The 21,326-nt window shown below is 41.9% G+C and overlaps 2 protein-coding genes across 2 annotated transcripts in view; one reads left to right on the forward strand and one right to left on the reverse strand.

Annotated features, from left to right (window-relative positions):
* The window catches only part of sema5ba (sema domain, seven thrombospondin repeats (type 1 and type 1-like), transmembrane domain (TM) and short cytoplasmic domain, (semaphorin) 5Ba), a 393,180-nt gene that overhangs the window by 272,467 nt on the left and 99,387 nt on the right, over nucleotides 1-21,326 (forward strand). The window contains 1 exon segment of the mRNA XM_051958892.1: nucleotides 2,578-2,863. Within this exon segment, the coding sequence (XP_051814852.1) occupies nucleotides 2,578-2,863 (286 nt within the window).
* On the reverse strand, nucleotides 17,166-20,881 carry LOC127537127 (E3 SUMO-protein ligase ZBED1-like). Its single transcript, XM_051958980.1, has 3 exons — nucleotides 18,327-20,881; nucleotides 18,015-18,169; nucleotides 17,166-17,878 (listed from the first exon to the last, which is right to left on the reverse strand). Exon 1 carries the CDS (start codon nucleotides 19,721-19,723, stop codon nucleotides 18,704-18,706), a length of 1,020 nt encoding a protein of 339 aa, XP_051814940.1. The 5' UTR covers nucleotides 19,724-20,881; the 3' UTR covers nucleotides 17,166-17,878; nucleotides 18,015-18,169; nucleotides 18,327-18,703.

Here is a 21,326-nt window from a genome sequence, read left to right on the forward strand (position 1 = left end):
TACTCCTTGTGCCTCAAATTTGAACAGGATGAACTTCCAAAGACCTGCACTTCATTAAATGTATACTGGATAAGCTGATTAGATCACCTGCTGAATTAGCCGCAGCTGCTTCATTTTCATGTTTGCTCCTTATTCTGGCAGATTAGCTGCAGTTGTCAGAGTGTGAACTCTTCTGCAGCAGCTGTCCTTTTACTAAAACTTGATTATGGCCTCCAAAAGTTCAAATCCCTCCCTCTGCTGATTGTCGCTTTTATTTCTTTTAATGCCATAAGTGCCAAAGTTTGTGCTTGGATGAAACTACTGGATGTAAAATGGAATCAGAAAGCAGTTCGGTCTCTTTCTGCTGGTTTAAAAAAAATATTGTCATATTGGTGACTGTTAAAGATCATTTTTGCTGTATCTGTGTTTTTTAAATATTTGTTTGTGACTTTGTTTGTGATTTGTAGGGCTGGGGGGGTTGTTTTGATTTTTTTTAATTTAATATTTTCAGTGTCTTTCTACATATTTGAAGTCAGAAATGTCACAAGAAGAAACTAGAGGTTAACATAGCTTTACGTTGTTACTATTGTTGGCCTCAGTTATTTTATTCTTATCAATAAATAGTTTCAAATTCAGTATTGTATGTTAGCATAGTATTCACAGGTTCAATTTCTTTCTCAATGATGTTTCAACAGAGGACTTGCTGGCTGAAACTCAGCGCAGGCTGAATTTTCATGTTTTCATGAGCTGCTACAATCTGGTTAGTAACCATGCTTTTTTTTTTTTAAAAAATACTTCAGTTGGTTTGATTTTGGGCTGCACAGTGAAGTAGTGGCTAGCACTTTCACCTTGCAGCAAGAAGATCCCGGAGTGGGCCTGGGATCTTTCTGCATAGAGTTGCATGTTCTCCCTGAGCATGCGTGGGTTTTCTGTGGGCACTCCGGCTTCCTCCCACAGTCCAAAAATATGCTGAGGTTAATTGATAACTCTAAATTGCCCGTAGGTGTGAATGTGAGAATGATTGTTTGTCTGTATATGTAGCCCTGCGACAGACTGGCGACCTGTCCAGGGTGTCCCCTGCCTTTGCCAGAGTCAGCTGGGATAGGCTCCAGCACCCCCCGCGACACTAGTGAGGATAAAGCGGTGTATAGAGAATGGATGGATGGTTTGATTTTTAGGCGAAATTAGGTCAAACCGTAAAGGAGCATTTTTACATATCAACCCTCTGAAATCAAATCTGTTGGTGGGTTTGGAAGGCCTAATATCTTTAAAAAAAACAAAACAATAAAATTACATAATTTATCAGAACCAGAAATTATAAAAACAGAGAGACGCATTAGATGTTCGTCTTTCCAACAGCAACAGTCCTTAAACCTGTAATCATATTATCAGCCATTCTGTCAACAAATGTAACCAACTCTAACCTTAAAGTTTTGATATTTAACCAAAATCTCTTGATTCTACATGCCTCATTCCAAAAATTATGGAAAAAAAACCCTTCTTGTTCTAAACAGGACAAACAAATCTGGATATTTAATGAATATCACTTTATTTTGCACATCTCTTTTAAAAATTCACTAAAAAATAATCTATTTGCAGTAATTAGATTTTGTCAAAAAACAAAAATTCTGCAGTCCTTTGCACAACTATAAAGACATGAATGACTCAGCTGTGATTAGCAAACGTGACAAAAATTCAGTGACTTTTTGGCTGAAATGCAATGAAGTGCAGCCCATGTTTACAGAACAGGTAGGAAACAAGTAAGGAATCAAAAAATAGTGAAAAGGAGTAAAATATCTGTTGCATGTAAAGCTGCTATGTTTTTTATATTATTCGTACCACATGTCGGCAACTGGAAGAGCGTTGTACATGTTGATTCTAGGTATTTTTCATCAAAGAAAATCAATTTTTGATTTTAGTTTTTCAGAGTTTAGATTTATGGCATTCTATTTCTGTCATACCATGGATTTGCTCTACTTCCAGCCATGGTTCTGTTGTTTCCATAGAGGGGCAGGACTTTATGTTGCAGTGAAAAAAGAGCTCTCAAAGAGTAAAAATATCACAGAAGCAAAAAACGCCCAGAAGCCGTTTAGGGTTCAGAGGGTTAAATGGGTTAAATGTCAGTCGTTACTGTTGTTGCTTTTTTTCATGCATTTTTAAATGAGCATCGATTGAAGTGTCTGCAGGAATGTCGGATACAAATAAGTCAGCATGGCAGCGCAAGGAGCCACAGCAATCTGCATGACTAGACACTAGTATAAGGTCATAATGAATTTATGAGGAATGTAGATCCTTTTCTGCTATGCGAAAGCTCCATGTGGAGGTTAAATCAGCTGTGAAGGCTGAACAACAGACATACACGTTCAAGCTTCTTTCTCTGAATGCTCACAGCAATGAATTAGTATCAGATGAGTCGTGTTTAGAATGAATAACAGATAACAGTACTGTCCCTGTTATTCAGTCACCCCCCCACCCGACTGTAGTCAATAAGAAGCGCACAGGTCAAAGCAGCAGCATCAAGAAGATGAATGCTGCAAAGATCTCCGTTTCCCTCGAGTCAGATTACTGATCATCTCTCATCCCTGCTCCTCCCCATAGAGCCTCACTTCATCTCGGCCTATGACATCGGCCTCTTCACCTTCTTTTTCCTGAGGGAGAACGCGGTGGAGCACGACTGTGGCAAGACGGTTTATTCCCGGGTGGCAAGAGTCTGCAAGAATGACATTGGAGGGCGATTTCTGCTGGAGGACACCTGGACCACGTTCATGAAGGCCCGACTCAACTGCTCTCGATCCGGAGAGATCCCGTTTTATTACAACGAGCTGCAGAGCACTTTCTACCTGCCCGAACAAGACCTGATCTACGGCATCTTCACTACCAACGTGTGAGTAAACACCAGCAGACAAGCAGAAAGCAGACACATTTGGCTTCTCGTGTTGTTGTTTTGTTTTTTTTTTTGTGCAAATCTGAAGCAGATTCTGTTTCTGCATTTTGTAGCACAGAACAGCCTTAATGTAGATTTATTTAAACCTGTTGCATGCTAAACTCCACTTTAGCCACATTTATCAGATTTGTATTAGGCACAAATTTTGCCTCACACTTTAACTAGAAAGTGTCATTTTTAGTATGAAAAGTAATTGAGGAAGCTGCAGCTAAATGGTCGATCCAGTTATCTTGTCACAGAAGCAGCATTTCAAGATGAGACTGTAGGATTTATTGTTGTGTTGTACTAAAAAAAAGTTTGAGAAAGTGTCTTTGTTTCAGTACATTTGATCTAATCAGTGTTTAGCCTGTGAACACACATGCATGTACATTGGACTAGATTTTCATGAATCTGTAGTAATAATATTAGAATAATAGTATTATACTAAAGTGTGGTAAAGTAGTAGTATTTAACCATCTGAATTCCAAAACTTACCAGGAAGTTTGAAAAGCATATTGTGCTTTAAAAAAATCGTCAAAATTTCACAATTTATGAGAGCCAGAAACTGTGAAAAAACAGAAACGAAAAAAGCACTCAGAGACTGCAGTACTCTGCAAAGGCTGCTATATGATTTCCGATGGATTTGTCTGCAGCGGTGGATTTGTAGTAGGATCACAATCATGTGATTGTCGGCAGGTAGCTGACGTAGCGTTCACTTGTCATAGTAACAGTCATAGATATACTAGATGCCTCGCCGGCCAATGAGCGATGCGTCAGTGCGCTGCCATCTTGGAACGGGAGCAAACGGGAGTAAACAAACCTTGCCCTGTAGAGCCCTGTAATGTTAAATTTCTCCTTTGTGAGATTAATAAAGTCTGTCTTATCTTATCTTAAACCAGCGATAAGCGTGTTTATCACACACCGATTGCCAAAAAGCTCAAAATGCCACAGTCTTGTGCGGCCTGGGGCTGCACAATACAACGCAACCCAAACACAAGGGCACAAGGAATCACATTCCACAAGTGAGTATGTCCTTTCCATTGAACTTTTCACAGATTTCACCAGATATTGTAGCAGAAACCCATGGTATGATACCAAGACGTTGTCAGTCTGTCACTTCTTGATGTGGCTATATCTTTGGAGAAGTGCACACAGAGATGGAAAATTGGGTTTCAGAAATAAACTCAGACTGAACTTAGAAAAGGATATATTGTTTTTGATGAACAGTTAATGAAATCAATATTATATCTAGCTTTTTTTCATGTACGCATGGAACACAAGTAAATTGAAGAATTTAGGCATGGTTCCAACTTTGTGCCAGCTTTGAAAATTCTTTAGTAGTAAAGCACCGGAAATGAGAAAATAGAAAAACCCTCAAAATTTTTATTAACTTAATATTAACCTTCAACATAATTTCAAGATAATTGTTCAAAGATGTTAATCCCATATGGAAATGCGGCACAAAAAAGGAATAATCAGTAGACTAAATAAATAAAACTTAGAAGCTGCTTATCATGGTGATCAGAGAAACCTGACATCACAACAGGTCAAGACAACAAGCAGTTGCAGGAAAAGGGTCCCTAAAACTTGTTGTGCTGATTGACAACATCTCTTTGGGAGTGTAATCAAAAGACGACCTCGTAAGCTTTCAAATGAGCCATACCATGTCGAAATCTATGCATTACAAGGTAAGTTATGAGCGGAAAACTGTGTCTGTGTAATGGTCTCGCATATACCAGACATTGGTTGTTTACAACTTCACTCCCGCTCCAAGATGGCGGCGCACTGACGCATCGCCAGCCTATGGTGGACAGTGGCACGAGGCATCTAGTATATTTATGGTAACAGTGACCTGCTGCTATCTCGCAGTGATACAGAAATCTTTAACAAATCCGTGGGTCCAGACTACAAGCTACATCACTGGCAAAATCTAATCACTTGGTCCTTGTGTCATTTCTGACCTTCGCTGAAAATTTCATCCAACTCCATTAGTCCATTTCTGAGTAATGTTGCGCAGAGAAAGACATACAGACAAACAAACAAAAGGACAAATGTGCGGCGATCATCACATAACTCCATCGCATTCCTTGACAGAGTAAAAATCATGCCATTTTCAACGTCTTATTAGTCATGAACTAATCACGTGTGACTTTTAGTTCTGTTGGGAAAATTGATCAAATCTAAGCTTAAAAGCATGATTTTTCATCAAAATGAAAATGTTTCATTTAAAATTTAGACCAAAATATACCATTTGCTTTAACCATATCTTATAAAACAAATGTAAAGTCATTCAAAACTCAAGTGCCACCAACAGTCACTGCACACAAAAATCATTGACTTTTCGGCTGAACTGCAGGCAGTTAGTGAGGACACAGAGCAGAGAGGAGACAAGTATGGATCAAATAAAAATGTAAGTAGTAAAATATCTATAGTATGCACAGTCACAGTTTCTCTTCCAATATTGGTAACAACTGTAAGCATTTGGGGAAAAAAGTTGTAAATGCCAATTCCAGGTTTTGTTTTGTTTTGTTTTGTTTTTTCATTTTTGTAGAATAAATATTTTTTTCAGATTTTTGGCATTAAAAGTTCCCTCTACTTCTAGTCATGGTTGTTCTGTTTCTGTATAATGCAGTAAAAAAATGAGCACACAGTGAGTAAAGGTAATAGGAACCAAAAAACAAAAAGACATTTCAGATGGTTAACCACAGTGCAGATCTTTAAACAGTTCATTGTTATCTCCAAAGGCACATAGAAATGATTAATAATGCTGTTCATTATTTATCACTCATTTGAAAAGCTCGTCTGTAGCCTGGATTGTCATCCTTTGGGAGCAGTAATCTAATAACAATAATGAAAACAAATGTGGAGATACCTCTTAGATTAGGTCATTCTGGGTGTGCTATTCTGGCTCTGTTCAAGGATGCATAACAAAATGAGTCAATAGTTCCAAATAAGACAAAAAACATTCCACAAAATGGTGCACAGACTCACCTTATAATCTGCTTCTGTTGTGCTTTTACAGCGGTGGGAAAATAGTTTTAACATACAATGGGTACGGAAAGTATTCAGACCCCTTGAAATTTTTCACTCTCTGTGTCATTGCAGCCATTTGCCAAAATCAAAAAAGTTCATTTTATTTCTCATTAATGTACACTCAGCAGCCCAACTTGACAGAAAAAAAACAGAAATGTAGAAATTTTTTGCAAATGTACTAAAAAAGAAAAACTGAACCCACCCCTCCCTCTCCTCCCATCCCTCCCCCTTGCCCTCCTCTGTCCCTCTCAACCCGCCCGGCCAGCAGACAGATGGGTCCCGCCTATATAGAGCCGGGTTCTGCTCGAGGTTTTTTCCCTGTTAAAAGGGTGTTTTCCTTGCCACTGTCGCCTTTGGGCTTGCTCTGGGGGTCAGGAATATGGGTTCTGTAAAGCGTCTTGAGACAATTTGACAGTAATTGACGCTATATAAATTAAATCGAATTGAATTGAATTGAATTGAAATATCACATGGTCATAAGTATTCAGACCCTTTGCAGCGACATTCATATTTAACTCACATGCTGTCCATTTCTTCTGATCCTCCTAGAGATGGTTCTGCTTCTTTATTGGAGTCCAGCTGTGTTTAATTAAACTGATTGGACTTGATTAGGAAAGGCACACACCTGTCTATATAAGACCTTACAGCTCACAGTGCATGTCAGAGCAAATGAGAATCATGAGGTCGAAGGAAATGCCCAAGGAGCTCAGAGACAGAATTTTGGCAAGGCACAGATCTGGCCATGGTTACAAAAGAATTTCTGCAACACTCAAGGTTCCTAAGAGCACAGTGGTCTCCATAATCCTCAAATGGAAGAAGTTTGGGACGACCACAACTCTTCCTAGACCTGGCCGTCCAGCCAAACTGAGCAATGGTGGAAGAAGAGCCTTGGTGAGAGAGGTAAAGAAGAACCCAAAGATCACTGTGGCTGAGCTCCAGAGATGCAGTCGGGAGATAGGAGAAAGTTCCACAAAGTCAACTATCACTGCAGCCCTCCACCAGTGGGGGCTTTATGGCAGAGTGGCCCGACGGAAGCCTCTCCTCAGTGCAAGACACATGAAAGCCCTCATAGAGTTTGCCAAAAAAACACATGAAGGACTCCCAGACTATGAGAAATAAGATTCTCTGCTCTGATGAGACCAAGATTGAACTTTTTGGTGTTAATTCTAAGTGGTATGTGTGGAGAAAACCAGGCACTGCTCATCACCTGCCCAATACAATCCTTACAGTGAAACATGGTGGTGGGAGCATCATGTTGTGGGGGTGTTTTTCAGCTGCAGGGACAGGACGACTGGTTGCAATTGAAGGAAGGATGAATGCGTTCAAGTACAGAGATATCCTGGAGGAAAACCTCTTCCAGAGTGCTCAGGACCTCAGACTGGGACGAAGGTTCACCTTTCAACAGGACAATGACCCTAAGCACACAGCTAAAATAACAAAGGAGTGGCTTCAGAACAACTCTGTGACCGTTCTTGACTGACCCAGCAGGAGCCCTGACCTAAACCCAATTGAGCATCTCTGGAGAGACCTCAAAATGGCTGTCCACCAACATTCACCATCCAACCTGACAGAACTGGAGAGGATCTGCAAGGAAGAATGGCAGAGGATCCCCAAATCCAGGTGTGAAAAACTTGTTGCGTCATTCCCAAGAAGACTCATGGCTGTACTAGCTGAAAAGGGTGCTTCTACTCAATACTGAGCACAGGGTAGTAATACTTATGACCATGTGATATTTCAGTAAATAAATTTGCAAAAATTTCTACATTTCAGTTTTTTTCTGTCAAGATGGGGTGCTGAGTGTACATTAATGAGAAATAAAATGAACTTTTTTGATTTTGGCAAATGGCTGCAATGACACAAAGAGTGAAAAACTTCATGGGGTCTGAATACTTTCCGTACTCACTGTAAACCAGGTTTCAGTTCAGACAGAGAACAAAACTTAACTCTGGTTTCTACTTTGTAAAGAGATTTCAACAACTGTAACAGATTACTTTTTGAACAGAAACAACCCCAAACAAGTTTCAGCTGTGTTGAAGAGCTCTTTTCAACTATATCAGGAATATTGACAGCAGAACATCTCAACACTTGAGCACCTTTTCACTTAGCTCTCAGATTTCGTCACTTTGTCAGGTTTGTCACTGTGACGAGATGAGTTAGCAGAGTTTCGAGCCTCCCTGATGCTGCTAATGATCACAGTGGATGCTGGAAACACTCACTGACTTGAAACCCTCCCTGCCGTCTGATTGCTCCAGGTGGGTGTTGTAAACTTCATTACTGGAAGGAAACTCAGACAACGAAAGTGAGAACACTGGAGATGTGGTGAGGTCTTTTATGTTTAGTTAGTTAAAGCTAGATTACTTCACTTTTTTTTACTTAAAAAGAGGGTTTGAGTGTAACTGTACCTTACTTTGGTCACTATATCCATCATTGAACCCAGAAATAGAAATTGTTGGTGGAGGATGTTGATATTATTGGGTAGTTTGCAACAAAAGTCTTTATCTAGAATCCCCTGTGGAATCATCTTTTTTTATCTAGTCATAATCAAGTCGAATTTCCTCTTGGTCAAGGGTAAGGGTTAGGGTTCAGGTTAGATGTGAGACTAAATTTCATAAGAACCTAATTCTCTGCAACTATGGCCTTGAGTTTTTTTGCCAAAGCCGCCATAAAATTGCAGTTTCCACATGTAACATTACATTTTCTGAGCACATTCAGGCCCTCATAAGAAAAACCCACTTAGTTGTAACTTTAGCTCTTCTCTCACAACAAAATATCAACCAAAAAATGAAAAATTTATGTTTTTTTTTTAAATAACTAAGCACATTCATGCTCTTAAGAGAATACACTGTTTATATTTTAAACCAAGGCGTTTTCTTAAAGGTTGGATAGTCAGGTTTTTCCACTAAAAAGTTCATACTAACCCTTGCCTATATAGAAATTTACCATAAGGACCCCAAAATTTGCTACTGAGTGTAAAAAACTACCAAAATGACAGCATTTGTCAATGCCAGAAATTGTGAAAGCAAAAAAGATTGTGGGATTTTCAACTTTCCGATGGTCCTGGAAGTACTCATTTGTGATGTGAGGTTCCATAGGCTAACTGACCCAAATTTAAGCTTAAAATTATGATATTTCTACATGTCTCAATTTAAAAAGTGACAAAAATAAACTGTTGGAACTAAGCAGATGCTACAAAAAACAACACATTTTGCACTTCTTGGCACAACTAAGAAGCCATTAGTGATTCAGCCTCAGTATGCAGCAACTAAGGAAACAAATGAAAATGTAAGTGATAAAACATCAAATTTATGTAGAAAATTTTAAAGCGTTGCTGACACCTGTTGATATTGATTCTAGGTTTTTTCATTTTCTTTGTAAAACAAATGGGGAAACAAAACTTTTTCTTATTTCTTTGTGATTTATGGCAAGTTAACTTTAATATACTGGACAAAAGACATTTTCAAACTCTGGCTTTTTTTTGATACCTGCCTACTGCAGCTTTTTTTTTTCCTCCAAAGTGTTTTTATTGAAAATACACTCAGGAATAGACCCTGTGCACGATAGCATGTGCTAGTTCCGGTTGAAAAACTCCGGGTGCTACAGTTACTTCCGGTCCTGCTTACAGCGCTAATATTCCCTGTATTTCTCGTCATATTTTTATTTACAAATAGAATGTTAGCGATTTTTTGTACTGAAAGTGGCTGGAATTGACTGCAGCTTAAAGGGTTAGTCGAGTTCAGCAAGACATTTTATATTTGTAGTTTTGTTTGAACAAAATGACAAATGCTTGGATTTCCTCTATATTTGATTAGATGTAAAAACGGAATAACAAATGATTGAAGAGTGCACGGATTGTTGTTATAGTTTATCAGATATTTGCTGTTTGATCAGTGACTATGCACTAATATTCCCGATCCTCAGCTCAGTGTGAAACATTTTTTTTCGTCTAATTTTGGCAATCCACTGAGCCCGCAAATGCCGGTCTTTTGGAAAACGGTGAAGGCTTATAGAACTGTTATGAACACCAAAAGCCGAACATAATGGTACACTACAGTACCTCCCATATCGACCTTGAACACGCTGAAATCTGATTTTTTGTTTTGCCGAGAAAACTTTGTTTTTCTTTTTTGATTCCATGTTATCCATGCTGCGAAATAGCCTCCGGAAGGACCTGTAAGCCCCTCCGGTCAGAACCCGGCAGTTAGCATTTTTGACGTGCACAGGGTCTATTATATCAAGCCTACAACACAGTTAGCTTTTTTGTTTATAAACACCACCCACCCCCACCCCCGAACAATCCCGCCCTGTTGCACCATAATAAAAAAAGGAAAAATAGAAATTACAATAATTGCAGCATTACTCATGAACATGGATCTACCTCTATAATCAGATCTAAAATTGGCTGCCAGATACAATAAAATGTGTCTGCACAGTCTCTTAAGGAATATCTTATTTTTCCAGAGTTAAATGATGCAAAAGGTCAATGAACCATTGTTTAAAAGATGGGGGGTATTTATCTTTCCATTTAAGCAGTATAAGCCTTTGAGCAATAGGTGTAGTGAAGGCAATCACATCTTTATACTTTCTCTTCAGATTAACAAGTTGTGGTACAGTGCCAAAAATTGCAGTTGTGGCCTCTGGTTCAATATCGATCCCAAATGTGTCAGAGAAATTTGAATATAGACTGCCAAAATGGTGTTTCTGTCTCAATTTCACATCTATCACAGATTGGATCCAAATCTGGTTCATATTTTGCCAGTTTTGTTTTTGACCAGTGCAAACAGATTGAAGATGAATATATATACCGGTGTGTATATATATATATATATATATATATTTTTTTTTTTTTTTTTTTTTTTTAAACACAGATTGCCATTCTGTCTCAGATATTACAGTTCCAAGTTCCTCCTCCCACTTCCCTCTAACACGGGTCAGAGATTCCATTTTGAAGGAGTTGATGACAGCATAAATTTTACCAATTATTCCTTTTGAATGTACATACAAGTTCAATATGGTTTCAAGGGGTAAATCAGGTGGCCGTGCAGGAAAATGGTTGAATGAGGTTGGTACAAAACTGCATAGCTGAAGATACCTGAAGAAGTGAGAATCAGGAATCTGAAAGTTTGTTGTCAGTTGTTGAAACGAAGCAAACAGTCCTTCAACAAACATGTCTTTCAGTGGCTTAAGTCCATGTGCTGCCCAAACTGTTAAAGAATCATCAATAATGGAAGGAGCAAACATATGATTTTTGACAATAGGAGTGTGAGTTAACAAATCATTTAGACCAAAACCTCTCCTGAATTGTGCCCAAATTTTAAATGAATGCTTAACAACTGGGTTTGTGGAAAATTTGCAAAATGGTTGAGACAAAGGTAACCCTGAACATAGCAAGGAGTGTAGAGAGGCAAAACTGCAAGGCATATTTTCAAGTTTCAGCCATTTAGAGCTACTAATATGCAATGCATGAGGCCAATAAAGCATTGCACGGGTGTGGGAAGCCCAATAATAATATTAGAAATTGGGAAACGAGAATCCACCATGTTGTCTGTGTTGATGCAAAATATTTTTAGAGATGCGTGCAGTTTTCCCATTCCAGATAAAAGATAATACTAACTTGTCTAGTCAGTCAGTCAGTCTTGCTCCTGCGTTGGGGCTGGTATCCCGTCCCGTTGTGTAGAGCCGACCAAATGAACCAGGTTTTTCCAGTACAGGCGGACTTGTGCCAGCAGATCTGCATCCTTCATGGAAACTCTGTGTTGTCGGAGGCCGTCCGCAATGATGTCGAGCCATCGAGTGCGGGGCTTGCCTCGTGGTCGTCTCCAGCCTGCGGCCTTTGGGTCAAACTTCAGAATGGCTCTTGTCGGGTGGTCAGGGGGAAGATGGAGAACATGACCAAACTAGCGGATGCAACGTTGTGCAGCCAGGAAGGAGGCTCTGGGCTGGTTTGTGCGGGCTCTGAGTGCTTCATTGGATATTTGCTGTGGCCACCTGATGTTCTCGATGGTTCTGAGAGCCCTGCTATCAAAGCCGTCAATTCTTGCGGCCAGGGTCTTATTTAAGGGCCATGTTTCAGAGCCATATAGCAGAATGGGGAGTACGGCAGTGTTGTAAATTTGGAGCTCCGTCTTGCGTGAGATGGCTTGGTGCCGCCAGAGTGGTTTTCAGAGAGACTGTAGGGCAGAAGCTGCCAGAGCTCTCCTGCGGAGAATCTCTGGTTTGAGATCCCCGTTATCTGTCACTATGGATCCCAGATACACAAAGTTCTTCACAGGCTCTACGGTGTTGTTACCAAGCAGGATAGGAGGTGGGTCTAGTCCCTCACCAACGTGCATGAACTTGGTCTTAGTCCAACTCACATGGAGACCAAGCTTTTCTGCCACTTCACTGTATACACTCAGAGAGTCCCTCGGTCGACTGTAGGAGGTGCTGAGCAGGATGGTGTCGTCGGCGTACTCCAGATCAGTCAGTTGGTAGTTGCCAAAGGACACTCCAGGTACTCACTCATAGACCCTGCGCATCAGGTGGTCGATGATGCAGTTAAACAGGTCTGGAGTGGCTACACAGCCCTGGCGAACACCACTGGAGGTGGAAAACCAGTTGGAGTCTCGGCCGTTGACACGGACACAACTCTGTGCGTTGCTGTAGAGCAGCTTGAAGAGGGTGGTGATCTTCGGAGGTGCGCCGAGGGCTTGTAGGATACTCCACAGTGATGAGTGGTGGACTGTATCGAATGCAGCCTTGAGGTCTAAGAATCCAACGTAGAGATGGTGGTCTCTCCGGAATTCATAGACCTTCTCTATGAGAAGACGGACGGCGGAGATGTGATCTGATGTGGAGCGGTTGGGGATGAAGCCAGCCTGCTCGGGGCAGCGGCTACTTCTGAGGGCTGGGAGAGCACGGGTCAGCAAGATCTTGAAGAGCTTGCTGGGGATGGAGAGTAGTGTGATGCCTCTGTGGTTCCTACAGACGAGCCTGTCACCTTTGCGCTTCCAGAAGGGAGGATAACCCCTCTGGTCCAGTTGCTAGGGAGCCGCTCCGTTTCCCACACCTTGTTAAAGATGTGGGTCAGCCACTCAACAGTGCCATCCCCGCCCGACTTTAACATCTCAGCGGTTATGGAGCAAATGCCGAGGGCTTTCCTGTTGTTCAGTTTTTTCAGAGCGGCTCTGACCTCCTGGGTGTTATGGGGTCCATGTTACAGGCATGGTTGGGGGTTGTGTCTGCGGCAGCTGGGATGATGGAGGGAGCCAGGGTGGTGTTGTGCTGCAGTAAGAGGCTGAAGTGCTCTTTCCAGCGTTGTAGGCAGTTTGTCTCTGTTGTTATGAGATTGCCGTCAGAGTCTTTCACCAGGGCTGACTTGCTGCGGGGGCCATTGCAAGCTTGGCGGAGTAAATTGTATACACAGCTCATGTCATTATTGTTGGCTGCGGACTCTAGGTGTATGGCCTCGGCTTGCCAGAACCGCTTCCTGTCCTCAGCTATAGCCATATTTCGCACACAGTTCAGTCAGCGATACTCCGTCAGGTCACCTCGGAGTCGTGCCTCACGCCGCTGTTCAATGATGTTGAGTGTCTTCTCCGAAATCCATGGCTTTTTGGGTGATGGTCGTGAACCCCTGAGTACCTTCTGAGCTGACTGGAGAACACTTTCCTTGAAGGTCTGTCAGTCACTCATTTTGTCCAGAGCCAGGGCATCGAAGGTACAGCGGATGGAATTACTGAAGTCTGTGGCGATGTTGGGGTCTCTGAGGAGTGAGGAATCGAGGCGAGGCTGAGTCTTGGTGTGCTGGTTTGCTTGAAGCTTTAGCCTAAGCTGAGCCACCAGGAGATGGTGGTCGGTGTTGCCAAGCTCGACTCCATGGTACACCCGGCAGTTGGTGACAAACGACTTCCAGCGTCGAGAGATCAGGATGTGGTCCAGTGCTTTCCTGGTTCTGCCGTCTGGGCTGTACCATGTCCACTGGTGGATTAGTTTCCGAGGAAACCAGGTATCAGCAACACAGAGGTTGTTATGGTGGCAGAACAGGAGAAGGCGGTTTCCATTGCCGTTAGTTGCTCTGTCGGCAAAATATTTAAAAGTCTTCAAATATTGTAGAATGAATACCGATTCCTAATAAACCCAGTTTGATCATCAGATGCAACTGAAGGCACAACTAATTCTAAGCGAAGTGCTAACATTTTAGCAAGAATTTTACTATCCACATTTAACAATGAAATTGGCTGATATGAACTACATTCTAATTTACTTTTGCCCTTCTTATGGATTAAACATATAACAGCATGCTTCATAGTCTCTGGAAGTATGCCCAAAAAATCAAAGTTCCTTACCTTTAACCAATCTTTTTAGTATTTGTCAGACCTTGGTGCATTGTGAAGTGAGCAAGCAACAAGCAAAACGCAATAGGGTTTATGATCTCCTGGATGCCCAAATCCATCAGAAGGACATTGCCAAGATTGTTGGCATCAGTGAGAGGACCATTCGCCGCATCCAGCATGCCAGTTTGGGCCCCAAGAGATCTCCAGATGGTCCTGGGAGTCTTGGGCTCAGATGGCAATAAGATGCCCCCCTACTTCTTCAAGCCAGATCAGAAAATTGGGGCTGATGTGTACTACAAAGTTCTGAGATACACCATTTTGCCCTGGCTGAAGGCCACCTACCCTGACAACAACTATGTGTGGCAACAAGTTGGGGCTCCTGCTCACACATCAGTCAAGGTCCAAAAGTTCTGTGAGTAGAATATGGCGAACTTCCGACCCAAAGGCATTTGGCCCCCGAGCTCACCTGATCTAAAGCCCCTGGATTTTTTTCTGATGGGACACCATTGAGTTGAGGACTAATGCCACCCCTCATGCCAATATGGATTTACTTAAGGCTGCATTCTCCAGGGAATGGGAGGCCTACCCCAAGGAGGATATCAGGAGGGCTTGTGCCTCTTTCAGAGGCTGTATTGAGGCCTCCATCATGGCTGATGGAGGACATATTGAATAAACATGTTCTGAAAGCTTTAAATTTGTGTTCTTGAAGAAATCAGTTCAAAATTCCAAAGAATAAAAAAGTTATACCCATTTATAGTTGTTTTTACCTGACAGGACATTTTTGCTTCCCCACCCTGTATATATTATGTCTAGATTCATTTATAAGATTTTCATTTTGTTTTGTAGATATCAGATTAAATTCAGTCTGAAGAGCTAGTCGTTGTTTAAATAAATTTGATGAAAAAGAGTGAGCTAAAGTTTCATGTAATCGTAAAATATCTCTTTCTAGCTTTCTGAGGCGCTCTTGTTGAGATTTCTTTACCTTAACACTGTAGATATAATCTGCCCTCTAAGGTAGGCTTTTAGCGATTCCCAAATGAGACCAGAGGATATACCTAGAGTTTTATTGCGCACCACGTATTCATCTATTTCTTTCGAGATAAATTTGACAAATTCAGCATTGAAAAGCATTGAAAAGCATTGATAACTACGGCTCAGAGTTGGCATGTTCAAAGTCATTGACAAATGTGCATGGTCTGATTTCACTGTTGCTTGATATTCACAATTGTTAACTAATGGAAGAAGTGTATTATCAAGAAAAAAGTAGTCTATTCGAGAAAATGTCTTATGCACAGATGAATAAAAGGAGTAACTTCTATGACCAGGATTCCGAATTCTCCAGACATCATTCATTCCATATGTTTTGAGAAGCTGGTTAACCACTTGTGTTGATCGGGTTGGCTGCATGGTCCTAGGATACCTGCGGTCCAGTGACGATGATGGCACACAATTAATATCACTTCCCAGAATGAGATGGTGTGGTGTCTATACTTGGTAGTCGAGAGAAGAGTCCAGTGAAAAACGTGCTGTCGTGGAAACGTGGAATACTGATCTGGTCAAGTAAGTAACTGAGGGGCTTTTTAGTCAGTTTCAGCTGCTTTGGTGTTCATAAAATTAACAACAGGTGTACTAGAGGGGTAACAATGAGACAACCCCCAAAACAAGAATGAGTTTACAGGTGAAGGCCAGTGACATTTTTTTCCTTCCTAATGTTTTCTGACTGTTTTTCACTAGTTTCGCATATGGCTAGGGTCAGAGTCACTTCTGGTAGCATGAGGCGATACCTAGACCCTACAGAGGTTCCACATACAGTCCAACTCTTCCAGGATGGCACATCAATGCGTGCCATTGCCAGAAGGTTTGCTGTGTCTCCCAGCACAGTCTCAAGAGCATGGTCGAGATTCCAGGAGACAGGCAGTTAGTCTGGGAGAGCTGGACAGGGCTGCAGAACGTCCTTAACCCATCAGCAGGACAGGTATCTGCTCCTTTGTGCAATGAGGAACAGGATGAGCACTCCTATAGCCCTACAAAATGAGCTCCAGCAGACCACTGGTGTGAATGTCTCTGACCAAACAATCAGAAAGAGATTTAATGAGAGTGGTCTGAGGGCCTGACATCCTCTAGTGCCCGCTGTGCTCGCTGACCGGCACCGTGGAGCTCGGTTGGCATTTGCCATAAAACGCAGGAACTGGTAGGTCCACCACTAGCGCCCTGTGCTTTTCACAGATGAGAGCAGGTTCACCCTGAGCACATGTGACAGACATGAAAAGGTCTGGAGAAGCCGTGGAGAATGTTATGCTGCCTGTAACATTGTTCAGTGTGACCGGTTTGGTGGTGAGTCAGTGATGGTCTGGGGAGGCATATCCATGGAGGGACACACAGACCTCTACAGGCTGGACAATGGCATTCTGACTAGAGCTGGGTATCGCCACTGACCTTCCGATACGATATGATTCCGATACACTAGGTCCCAAGACGATACAATTTCCGATACGATTCAATATCGATATTTTAGTTATAACACCAATTTTGCTTTGGTAATGGAAGAGATTCTCAAAGAACTAATGCTGTAAATTCAATTGTAAAGGTAACCCCCTAACCTGGTGCATAATTAAATATTAATATTTACATTAAGAGAGAACTGACCACTGAACAAATAGTTATACAACATCTTGTACTTTTTATTGAAATAGCTATTCAATGTTAACAATAATAATAAATGTCAACAACAGACCACAAAAATACTGTAGTGTCTCTTATGAAAACATTCTGTGCATTTTGAAGAGAAATTGCAAAAACCCACCTCTGAACTAAAGTGCATTTTAAAAGAAACTTGATTGTCTAAAAATACTGGACAATCTAAACCCAGTGTAAAGTAAATGACACTAAGGCCCATTCTTCATGACTGCTTAATCACTACTTGCTGGGTACTGTAAGATTTTTCTGCAGGAACAGCAGCTGATCAACACGCTCTGGAGTGAGGCAGCTCCTTTTTGCTGTAATAATGTCACCAACAGTTGAAAATACCCTCTCTGAAGGGACACTGGTTCCAGGCACACAAAGATAACACTTCGCTTGGCGAGCTAAAAGAGGGTAGCTCTCCTCATGCTTCATCCACCAGCTCAGTGGATTTGCAGAGAGTGGGAGAGGCTCTACTTCTCTGTATCCTTTTACTTCATCGTTTGCCTTCTCAGCTGCACTTCTCACTGGTACAGCTGGTTCTTTTGGCTTGTCGGCTGGACCCAGGAGAGCACAGAAGAAGGCTCCTTGGACCCCTTTGTTGGGGGAGGATCAGCAGCATCAGCAGCAAGGGAGTTGTCTTCCTGCTGTGCAGAAACAGCAGCTCCATCAGCTTGTGGCTGTGTAAAGATAAATATTCATGATCAGGATAATAAATTAATTGTGCATACGTGCCTGTGTGTGTATATATACAAATACTGTAGTAACGTACATTACAACTCATTAACTTACATCAGGTGCCTCCACTTGCTCCAGATGAGCAGCTTCCGTCAAGATTGTAGTCAGCCTAGCGAAGGTGTCATCACAGGCTTCTTGAGATAAGAAGGGCAGAGTCTTGAAGCGAGGATCAAGAGCTGACGCTTCATAAAGTGTCTCTTTTAGTGCCTTGTATCTTAAAAAAGAGATTTCATAATAACGTATAGCATCTTTGAGTCGTTTCATTGGCTTTGCATACATACAGGTAAGCAGTGTGTATACAGTGCACTTACATGCACAGACACACCCCAGTGTATTTTAACTAAGCATACCTTGAACTCAAGTTGACGTGCACAGCAGTCTTGAGCTCCTTAATCACGGGTGAGTCGTCGGGGACACTGGTCATCTGATCCAATAGCCGAGCGTGCATGGGTGCAATGACGGAGAGTGTTGGAGTCATCTCTTCGGACATGACCAGTGTGGCTGTCTTCAGTAATATTAAAAATGATAATGCATTATATTTGTGTGTAGCACTATCTGAAACAGATCTCAAGTGCTGCAGTAAAGTATGAGCTAAAACAAGACAGATGACAAAAGAAACAAAAATGAGAATATACAAAACATTAATAAAACAAGAGTGATACCTTCAGTGGTTGGAGAGCTTTCACAATATCTTCTGCTAGTGTCACGTCAGCCTCTGTTAGGGTGCAGAGGTCTCGTTCATTCCTGCGCACTTCAGGTGAGAGCAGCGTTGCTGTGATAAGATAAGAAAAACTTTATTGTCCAATTAATATACATTAAATTGAAATCCATCTTTGCCACAGGCACATAGTCTTTGTCTGTCTGTCTGTCTCTCTGTCTGAGCGGACATGAGGCCGACACCCTGCGGTCACACACACCGTCCACCTAGGGTCAGCACAGTACTATGAATGAACTTTAGGAATTAAGTTTATTTATATAGCTCCTTTCTAGTCATAATGCTTCACAGTGATCAAAATACAACATGAGAACAAACAAGTTTTTAAAATGGATAACAAAGACAAAGATTGGTAATGGTATATTCACCTGTGATTGCTGGTTGTTTCTCCAAAAAGCGCTCCAGCATGTCCAGGGAGCTGTTCCAGCAGGTCACCACGTCGATCACCAACTTGTGTTGACACAGGTTCAGAAGCTTTTGCTTTTCTTTAAGCATGTGACTCACCGTTGTGCTGCGATGGAAGAAGGCTGCAATTCGCCTCACTCGGCCCATCAGTCGGGCAACAGAGGGTATTTTGAGTGCTGCTTGGGAGGCTAAGTTGAGCGTGTGGGCAAAACAGCCCACATGCAACAGCCCCATTGAAGCCATTGCCCGGACTATGTTGGCCGCGTTGTCGGTAACGGCAGCCGGGACTCTGTCCGTGAGCTCCCACTCTCGAAGCACCTCGGTCAGCAGCTCAGCAAGATGAGTTGCAGTGTGGCTGGCTTCAATCGCCTGTGTTTGTATGACATGGGACACAAGGCACCAGTTACCGTCGATGTAGTGACAAGTGATGGTTAGATAAGAATCCGTAGCTCTGCTTGTCCAGCTGTCGCAAGTGACAGCAACTCTCTCTGCTGATTTCAGTGCAGTTGCGATGTTGTTTTTAACATCAGCATACATCTTCGGGATTGTGACATGACTCAGTTGTTTACGTGTTGGTATCACATAATGTGGTTCCAGTGTATGGACAAAATGTCTGAAGCCTACATTTTCCACCACGCTATATGGTCTGAGATCCTTGCAGATAAAACTTGCCAGAGCCGACGTGATTTTCTCTGCACGCAGAGACGTGGACGGAAACTTCGTCCCAAATGCTTTTTCCAGCGTCGGCTGTGTCAGTGCCAGTGACCTGTTAGCATAACCTGGTTGTTGTGCATGCTCCGGGTGGTGCCTGATTAAATGGCTCCGGAGATTAGTTGTGTTGCCACTGTACTTCACCTCCACATATTTTGCACACAGCGTTGTTCTTGTCCAGTTCCTCGCGACCTTCTCTTTTCTTGAATCCAAAATGCCGCCAAACATCGGCTTTTAAATATCCCAGTGTCACAAGTTCTTCTTCCTTCTCTGCCATTGTTGTTCTCTCTGACACGGATGGCCTGGATCTCGCGAGATCTGACTGCGTTAATGGTGCACGAAGCACGAAACCACGCGAGACTAAAGAGGTTAGCCAAACAAAAACACCTAACGGGTAAAATCTATTGCATTTTAAAATATCGATAGTGGGATTTATGTATCGATTATCATTTCTACACATGTGTATCGATACAATATCGAAATATCGATATTTTTAACCCTCCCCTAATTCTGACTGCCATTAGGTATCAGGATGAAGTCCTTGGACCCATTTTTGGACCCTACATTGGTGCAGTGGTCCTGGATTCCTTCTGGTGCACGACAATGCCCGGCTTTATGTGGTAAGAGAACTCATGCAGTTCCTGGAGGATGAAGGAAATGATACCATTAGCTGGCCCCCATGCTCACCTGACCTGAATCCAATAGAGCACCTTTGGAACATTATGTTTTGTTCCATCCGACACCACCAGGTTGTCCAGGAACTCAGTGATGCCCTGGTTCAGATCTGGGAGGAGATACCCCAGGACACCATCCATCGTCTCATTAGGAGCTTGTCCCGACATCTTCAGTCATGCATACAAGCACATGGAGGCCGTACAAACTACTGAATACCATTTTGAGTTACTGCCAAGGAATTTCAGAAAGATGGACCAGCCTGCCACATCAGTTTTTCAGTTTGATTTTGGGCTGTCTTGAATTTTGCCCTCTTGGGAGTTGATAGTTTTCGTTTCCATCAAACAATGTGGCATCTTTTCATTCCTAACACATTATCCAGTCCATATCAATGTAAATATCCAGTTCGTTTTTCCCCCACATTGAAATATGATGTTTTTTAAAAGTGTTCCCTTAATTTTTTTTGAGCAATGTACGTTTGCCAGGACAACTGGAATATTATTTAGCCTCTCCACTACTACAATATAATGCCCAGCTGAATCAGCTTCTACTTTTAATGCACTAAAGGAGACTGTGTTTTTAATTAAAATGGCCGTTCCTCTAGATTTAGAATGAAAGTTTGAATGGAAGAATTGTCCCACCCAACCCCCTCTGAGTTTTGGTTGATCAAAAGTGGTTAAGTGGGTTTCTTGGAGAAACACTATGTCTGCGTTCAGCTGCTTTAGATGGGTAAGCACCTTCCTACGTTTTACTGGATGGTTTAGAGACTCAACATTCCAGCATACAAAATTCACCTGGCACACACAACCTGGAGTATTCAATTGACTAAACATGAGTTTTGAAATGTAATATGACTGGCAAACTTGTGTTTAGTTGAATCAAAACATACAGAAGGAAATTCCATCACCAACATAAAATATGCATAAAACCATTTTGGTGCAACGGGTACCCAATCCCAAAAGTCACCAGAAAAGAACATGGTGATTAAACATCCCTTTACAACAAAATCCACACATTACGTGTTTGTGCAAACTCTAGCTTGGCAGGTAGCTCCAAATAAAACTTGAATATGGATAAGTCTTTTTGTTGTAATGCTCTGTACATATGCATACATATGTATACATATACATACATTCACATACACATATATGTACATTCA

This window comes from Acanthochromis polyacanthus, chromosome 14 (genome assembly GCF_021347895.1).
Source record: "Acanthochromis polyacanthus isolate Apoly-LR-REF ecotype Palm Island chromosome 14, KAUST_Apoly_ChrSc, whole genome shotgun sequence".
Taxonomy (NCBI): domain Eukaryota; kingdom Metazoa; phylum Chordata; class Actinopteri; family Pomacentridae; genus Acanthochromis; species Acanthochromis polyacanthus.

Coding starts and splice junctions, on each gene's coding strand:
- LOC127537127 (XM_051958980.1), bottom strand. CDS start 19,723: ATGTTTGGCGGCATTTTGGATTCAAGAAAAGAGAAGGTCGCGAGGAAC.